Below are 8,819 nucleotides of genomic sequence, written 5' to 3' on the forward strand. Positions count from 1 at the left end.
TAGTAGAATAAACGTGCGTGTCCCTGAATACAAGAGTTGGGCCAGTCAGCCTGTCAAGCCTATCGATAATAAGATCATAGCCAATCTGTATCTCAAGTCCTATGTCTGATTCTAATATCTTAAAACCATTAACCCAAAACAATGGTTAACCCCAGTCTTGGAAATTTTGGTTGACACAGCATCCATAGCCTTTCCACATAGCCTTTATCTTCCATGTAAAAAAAATGCTATCATTATGATGGTGCCGCTTTGCTCCGGATTCTCTCACCAGCGGAAATAGTATCGCTGTATATATTTTCATCATTATAAATGCTTCAATTCGATTATCCTTCAGTTCTGGAAACTCAAAGGAATAGAATGCTTTTTGTTTTGCAACTTGTGTCCATAATTTAACCATAAAAGCCTCCAACTCATTTTGAGAAATCTGCAGTGTTCGTCCTTAAAACTATTATATACTAGTGTGTCCAAAACTGAAAACAATGTTCCAGGTGTGAAGTTCAGGACAACTGAAGCATGGCCACTTCTCTTTGTCTGCCAATCTCTTTGAAAGTAAAGCCAACATTCCATTAGTATTTTTTATTTATTTTTCTACCTGTGTGTGCACTGGCTTTTAGTGATTTGTGTACCTGGCCCAAAAGCTTTGTTCCTTCAGTTTCTATTCATTAAATAAATCTGTCATACCTTAGAAACAATTATAGTATAAACTGAACTTGTTTTCAATAGACTTATACTTCTTATCATACTTCTATTCTGAGCTTATTTTCATAGTTCTGTTCCTACCCCCTTTCTGCACCTCTAGGTTTCAACTTTTTCTTGCATATTATTTTCTTCAGCTTAGTATTGTCTTTTAGATCGTGAGATTTATGAGGGGTTGGAGAGAGTGAGCGGGGAGAAAAAATTAATTCTTATGAAATGGAAACCAAGAAAACGGTGACTCTCACCCTTCTGCCTTCATGATACTCTGATTAATGATAGTCACAATACGAAAGATTGTTTATAATGTTAAAAAAGTAAGAATGAGTAATTGTAGATTAGCAACAATTGCCTACTTTTGTCCAGGGAAGTGGATGGCTCCTTTTGATCCAAATGCCACCATGGATGGGACATTCTATATAAATGCATATACCAGAATCAAAGTTCCAATGATGTTCAAAGAGGACACATTTTTCTTAACACATGATGAAAGAAATTCTTGTATAATCCTGAAGATTCCATACCAAGGAAGTGCAAATATGTTGGTGGTGATACCAAAGAATGGAGAATACCTACATGTGGAAGATGAGCTAACAACAGAATTAATTGCCGAGTGGATCAAAGCACTGAAACCTAAGTATAACTTTCAATTTTACAATCAAACAGTAATGGGCATGTCAAAATGCTGTATAGTCAGTTCTGCTATAATGCATGCTTCTTCAATGTGAATTGGCTTTAACGCGATTGAAGAATTTAGACCACTATTTGTAAAATGCAAAGATTCCTTACTTGTATCGGCTATAATGCGACTCCGGCCCCATTAGTTTAAATGGCGCGGCTATTGCGCAACTTTCTTAATAATGCGAGATCACACAAGAACGGAACCATCGTGTTATATCAGAAATTCCTTGTAGTTTAGAATCGAGAAAAAGCAGCTAGAGTGAGACAAAAGTTCACACACGTTTTTCAACAAACTGTCCTTATAGCCCATACTTCATTATTGAACTTAAGATTTATTTTATGTTTCTTTGATATATGTGGAGCCAAATGAAAGTCTGAGACAGTCTTATTGACCGAAAAGAAACCTTAGGTATTGTTGTTATCACCTGTAACTTATTTTTAGCATTTACATTTCATTTAATATTAATTAAAATATGTACTTGTTTCAGTAAGATATCAAAATATTTAAGATGAAACTGTGATGAATAGCTCTGAGGTGGGTTCTGAGGAAGGCTTAACGTGCCCGAAATGTTAACTCGGATTTCTCTTCACAGACGCTGCCAGACCTGCTGAGTTTTCCAGCAACTTCTGTTGTTAGTTCTGATTTACAGCATCCGCAGTTCTTTCAGTTTTCAATGATGAATAGTTAATAGCTTAATTGCCTGTTTCTGTATGGGAAATTATGCACTAAGTTAACTCCACAGGAAAATGTCTGGGTAAATATCCACTAGTTGATTGGGCATTTTTACTGGATGTACTGGAGTTGTGGCAATGCTTGCAGAATCACTTTAATTGTCTGCTCTTATCTGCTCTTCCTAGGGTAGGGGAGTCCAAAACTAGAGGGCATTGGTTTAAGCTGAGAAGGGAAAGATTTTATCAGGACCCAGAGGGTAACTTTTTCATGCAGATGGTAGTATATGTACCGAACGAACTGCCAGAGGAAGTGGAAGAGGCGGGTACAATTACATTTAAAAGGCATTTGACGGGGTATGTGAATAGGAAGGGTTTAGAGTGATATGGGCCAAATGCTGGCAAATGGAACTAGGTCAGATTGGGATATCCGGTCAGCACGGACCAAGTTTGTCTGTTTCCATGCTGTATGATTCTATGACTCTGCTGTAAAATCAACCACTGTTACCACTGAGTTCTGAGGAAGGGTCACCGGACCTGAAACGTTAACTCTGTTTTTTCCTTCACAGATGCTGTCAGACCTGCTGAGCTTTTCCAGCAACTTTGTTTTTATTCCTGATTTACAGCATCTGCAGTTCTTTCAGTTTCTTTAAAAAAATCTGTTTATTATGACAATTTAAAATATAAATACATTCAGGTTCAGATCAATGCAATTTAAGATATGAATGGAACCGCGTAACATTTAAAACTAAATTAAAGCTATGAGGTGGAGGTGCCGGTATTGAATTGGGGTAGGCAAGGCCAGAAGTCACACAACACCAGGTTATAGTCCAACAGGTTTATTTGAAAACACAAGCTTTCTGAGTCCCACTCCTTCTTCATACGTTAATGAGAATGGTGGTATCAGACACCGAATCTATAAGTAAAAGCATTTATAAGTAAATGTAAGCATTCAATTGTAAATCTAAAATTCAGCCAGGAAAATCTTCCTTTGTTGTCAATGAATTACCACATCGTGGTATTAATGGCTTATTCCTTTTTAGTGCAATTCATGAAATTTTGAATAACTGCATGTCAAACTCCATACCCTGGATGAGGAGTAAAAAGACAATATGTTTACATATCTTTGTCAATGCCAGCTTGTGATCAATTGCTGGAAGTGATCCAAATTATTTCAATTAATTTTTTCCCTTTGCTATGTAAAAAAGTATCAGTTCCACCTGGCACTTGCCCTCAATAACTTGACTGTGATCTGAAACTTGACAGAGGCTGACTCAGACATCAATCTTCATCCTGCCGCTCAAGAGCACAGCAATAATGGTTAATTGATATGCTGCTTCGCTAATCTTTAAACCTAGCTTAATTTTAAAGTTTATTTTGAGAGCGCAATTAAGGTCTTTCATTGAATCTACACGCATAATGGCAATGAAATACCTTCAATATACTAACATAGCACATCAGTGAGGTCGAAGTTTATGCAGGGTTCTCCTTACATTTTGCAAATAGTCTAGCCAAATCCCAGTTCTGATATTTGTCTCAGTGGAGTGATGGATAGAGTCCTTGCTGTATACAGGCAGTATGATTTACTTGGCATAGCTGGCAGCAGAACATTTAGCATTCTGATTCCATTGCCAGAATGTATTCAACTATATATATATATATATATACATACATACATACATATATACACACACACACCCACACATATATATAAAGGGAAAGGCATTTCTTGAAAAGTACACAAGCTTGATTGCTGAGTTTGCAGTTTCTGAACAGATTGTAGTCAGACCGCAGTTTTTTGTGAATATATGGCATAGTCACACCTTTATGTTCAGCATTGCATTTCTCACAGTAGCTGTGCAAAAAGCAACATACCAATTGGAACTAAAGTGGGTAATAGAACTGATATATGGACTGGCCATGATTTAATTGAATACCAAACCAGGCTTTTGGGGTTGATGGGCTTCCCCTTGTTACTTTGTAAAGCCAATTGGAAGAGAAAACCATTTGGTTCATTGAACATTTTCTACAATAAATACATTTTTAAAAATGCAGAACATGCTATTAAGCACTCCATAAGGTAATTGTCACAAACTTACAAGGATTTTTTGCTTTACTAGATTAGGCTGGATATAAGTGAGACTCCAAAAGCAAAGGCTTTGCTCTAGGTCTCAATCATCTATTCTTCCCTCATGATTCTAATATAAAATACTAATGTGTGCTCTATTTCATGTCAAGAGATTTAAACACAATAAAACTAAATGTTTTTTTCTTAGTTTTCCATTTTTTGTAAATCAAGCTTTATTTTATTGTCCTAGGAAAATAGAATTATATTTTCCAAAATTTAAATTGGACAAGTCGTATAACATGGAAAGGAAGCTGAGACAACTGGGAATTATAAAACCCTTCACAAACACTGCCAATTTTTCTGAAATCTCTTCATCTCACCATCTGAAGATTTCCAAGGTACACTTGGTCCAAGAGTAATCACTGACCCATATTAGTTTTTCACCTGATTGCTATGCTTATCTGAATATGGCAGGAGAAGGAGGAAGTAGCAACTGATTAGTTGCATTTTTGTTCATTTTTCCAGGTTATTCACAAAGCAGTGATTGACGTGGATGAGAGAGGAACAGAAGCGGCAGCAGTCACCAGTGTTGCAGCAGTGCCTTATTCACTTCCAACTATGATAAAAGTGGACCACCCTTTTGTTTTCATGATATATGAAGAAATAACAAACATGCTACTGTTTATAGGAAGGGTGAAAGATCCCACCAAGAGTTAATGTTCTGGTGAAATTATTGTTTTTGAATTGATTTTTGGTTTGTAAATTAGGCATTACAATAATGATGTTGAAAGGATTAGCAATATTGTGTGTCGTCTATAACAATATAGAAAATAGAATAATCAAGTTGATTCAATTTTTCACATTTGGAAACATTTGATAACTATGTTTAATATTTAAAAGCATTGAAATAAAGGAGTCCTTTTCTCAAAAATCGCTTTCACTTTGTGCATGATGTTATTTTGTTTTCAATCACAAGTCACTTTGCACTTTTGACTAATGGGTATAAACGTGTTTTCAGTTTCTCAAAGGTTCTTCATTGTCCTGAAAATTCCAAACTTAAAACATCCTCCTGGAGGTCACAACAAAATTCAGTTGACGATATGGAACTACTGGTTTTCAAGTAACTCTATGGTGCTCGTAAGCTTACACTTGTCAGGTTATACACTATAGGCAGTAATTGCAGTTGCTGTTAGCTGGAACACTTACTATTGAAGGGCTATGAAAAGACCATAAGACCATAAGACATAGGAGCAGAAATTAGGCCATTCGGCCCATCCAGTCTGCTCCACCACTCAATCATGGCTGATAAGTTCTTCAACACCATTCTCCCATTTTCTCCGCTTAACCCTTGATCCCCTTGGTAAGCAAGAACATATCTAAAGGCAATTCTGGTGCAGTGTAATCAATCAACTTTGGGGTGGGGGGACAAAGGATATGGACTATTTAGTGGAAGTGATTTCTAGATGCTGAATATGAATCAATAGCATGCATTAAGGCAACATCAGAAATATTGAAAAATAAAGGAAAAGCACTGCTGTCAAAACTAAATTGATATTTAATTCTAAGTCTTAAATGCAGGACATAAGACCACAAAAACAACTAATGAGACAATGCCTGTAGTGAGGTTAAAGAATTCTCTTAGGCTGATTGCACTGTTTACATTTAAAATGGCTTTATTCCTCCCAAATTGGAAACTATTATTTTAACAGCATGATCACTTTCATTCTTACTGACTCTAAAAACAACAAACATTTCTGTACAATACAAAACTAAGGTTGAGAATAAAAGGTATAATGGAGTAACCAATATGATGGATGATCTTTTAGCTAAATTTAAAATGACAATGGGAGATTGGGGAAATACTTCTGTAAAATTGACCTCTGATATGTGCGGTCTCTGCAGCACACCTTTCCTTTTCATCCTAGGGTGTTGGGCAAGAGCGTGTGCAACATTTAATCTTTTAATAAACCTGCAACCATTATTTGTACATTATTTAGACACAAGACAGTAACCCTTTTGTGATTAATTTTGATTGCCAAAAATAGATGGATTGAGGTCAGTGAGAACTTAGAACTTTAAAAATCTTAAACCAATCCATCTCCAACTTACCTACATCCAAGTTTAACAGAAGTGGGACAAGGGCCAGGTGGAAGAGGGTTGACTATTTATATATTAAAATAAGGCTGGCAGCTGGAACAATTAACTGCCTAGCAGGTTTAACCACTGCTGGACAAAGCTATCCTTGGGAAACATAGACAATTTCAGATCATAGTTATCACAGATCCTTAAAAGGTTTTCTGAATAAGGGGGCTGTGTCTTGCAAATTTCTAATCCGCTATCACCTTGCTGAAGTCTAGGGAAGACTGGAAGATTATCACCAAGCATCCCTGCAATTTCCATTTTCATTTTCTTGAATATCTTTGGATGTCTCTCAAACAGTCCTGGTGGCTTGCCAACTTTAATTATCAACAATTTATCTCAAAGCTTTTCATCGGTTTTAAACTCATCTGCTGACAGTTTCCTCCTGGGTGGCATCTGGCTTCTTGGTAAAGACAACTGCAAAATATTCTTTTAAAACCGCAGTCATAACCCCTGTCTCCTTGGATAAATATCGTTGTTGGCCCCTATTAGACCCTACTCTTCCTTTTGACACCCTTTTCCATTTACGTGCCTGCAGAAGACTTTGAGATTCCCGTTTTATGCTAGTTACTAGATTGTTTTCATAGTCCCTCTTTGTTTCTCCTGTATACTTTTTTTCAAACCTCTCTTCTAAATGTTTTGTATTCAGCTTTGTTCTCAATTGTATTTTCTACCAAACAGTTGTCATGCCTACTTTTTTCTTCCTTGTCTTAATTTTTACATCCTTTTTTCATCCAGGAATCCTTGGATTTGTCTGGCCTATCTATGCCTTTTGAAGCAATATACCTTGACTGTACCTGAACCATTTCTTTTTGGAAGGTAGCCCATTGTTCAGCTACAGTTTCCACAAAACATTGGTTTCCAGTCCATCTGGCCCAGTCCCATTTTTCCCTCATTTGTATTGGCTCTACCCCAAGTAAATTATTCTTTTTCTGGATTTCCCACTGTCCTTTTTTGCCACTTTCCTAAACCTTATGATACAATGATCACAGTTCTTGCCAGTTGGTCTACTTGGCCCACATCATTTCCAAGAACCTGGTCTAGGTGCTAGCTCCTTTCTTATCTGACTGGACATGTACTGCCATAGAAAATTCCGCTGAATATAATCTAGGAGCGCTTATCTCATATTGCTTTTTACACTATCACTATCAGAATTTAAATCTGAGTAATTAATGACTGCATTATAACTGTCGTAAAACATTCACACCTCTCTGTAATTTCCCTACAGATTTGCTCCTCTACGTCTTTCCCACTAGTTGGTCTATAGACTATGCCAAGCAATCTACATTCTATGTTCAATCTAATTATATGCTTTTCTCCTCAGCTCTAGCTAAACTTACGCTGTCCTTGAACACTCTGGCACTTCTTTCTCCAGCATTACAATGCTTTTAATCAACATGATCGCCCATCTCTTCTTCTTCCTTTCCTATCTTTCTGAAAACCTTGTACTCAGGAATATATAACATTCAGTCCTACCCATCAGAAACATTTCCATCTACTCCAAAAATCTGCTACACATACACCTAAGCTTTAAACCCTTGCTTCAGCAAAAATGGGGCCTGTTTGAAATCTGTAGAAACTGCAATTACCTGCTGAAATTTAGGGTTTCTCTCTTCAGCGACTTATGTCTTCCTTCCTTGCACTACTCATGAAAATAGGACTGTCAGAAATAGGAGCAGCCTGGCTACTGCCAGCATCTTTAAAGGTCTGTGAAGGCTCTTAGCTCCTGGTAAATTAGGCATGCAAGCAGATTTTAAAAAAACTATCAGTGATGTACCTGGTTCTCATAGCAGCCACAGCAATATTTAGAAAGAATATTAGATCATGAAATAATAGAAATATGGAATGTCTGGACCAATTTTTAACTGTAACTGGCCAGAAGTATTACCTGTCCAAATGCTCTGGAATTCTCTTCCTTCACTAGCTCCATTTGCTTTTAAACCTTCCTCTCCTCCTTTAATAAAAAACGAAAGAACTGCGGATGTTGTAAATCAGGAACAAAAACAAAGTTGCTGGAAAAGCTCAGCAGGTCTGGTAGCATCTGTGAAGGAAAAATCTGTTCTGACGAAGGGTCACCGGACCTGAAATGTTAACTCTCCTCCTTTAATACCCTGCTCAAAGTTTGCCTCTTAGTTTTATATGAAAATGGTGCAGTTTCAGATTAGAAGTGGAGTTTTAACTATTTAACTTTTTTGTCCTGAAATTATTGATTGCCAGGCTTAGTTACAGTCAGACAGAGAATACTCATGAGTGAGCCTACAGCTGCTACTTGGGGAATTAGCTGGTGGGACTGGACTGATCCTCAACTCCTGGATCTTTGAATGAGGCTAATAGGGCTGATCCAAACCAGGATTTGAGACTGCATTGCTCAATCTGATTAAGGCTATATTTAAACTAGTATGCACATCCATTGCATTACACTGACAAACATAGAAATTGGTAGAAAAGCTCAGCAGGTCTGGCAGCATATGTGACGAGAAATCAGAGTTAACCTTCCTCAGAACGGGTCACTTGACCTAACGAGGTGTAGAGCTGGATGAACACAGCAGGCCAAGCAGCATCATAGGAG

At 37.2% G+C, this 8,819-nt stretch overlaps 1 protein-coding gene across 1 annotated transcript in view; it reads left to right on the forward strand.

The window, feature by feature from the left end:
• serpina10b (serpin peptidase inhibitor, clade A (alpha-1 antiproteinase, antitrypsin), member 10b) overlaps window positions 1–5,042 on the forward strand; it is a 55,958-nt gene extending 50,916 nt beyond the window's left edge. The window contains exons 9-11 of the mRNA XM_048600050.1: window positions 1,060–1,330; window positions 4,362–4,509; window positions 4,637–5,042. Of these exons, the coding sequence (XP_048456007.1) occupies window positions 1,060–1,330; window positions 4,362–4,509; window positions 4,637–4,828 (611 nt within the window). The 3' untranslated portion in view covers window positions 4,829–5,042. The remainder of the gene's footprint in view (window positions 1–1,059; window positions 1,331–4,361; window positions 4,510–4,636) is intronic.
• Window positions 5,043–8,819: the final 3,777 nt, after the last annotated feature.

The sequence above is a fragment of the Rhincodon typus genome, chromosome 8 (genome assembly GCF_021869965.1).
Source record: "Rhincodon typus isolate 14 chromosome 8, sRhiTyp1.1, whole genome shotgun sequence".
Classification (NCBI taxonomy): Eukaryota; Metazoa; Chordata; class Chondrichthyes; order Orectolobiformes; family Rhincodontidae; genus Rhincodon; species Rhincodon typus.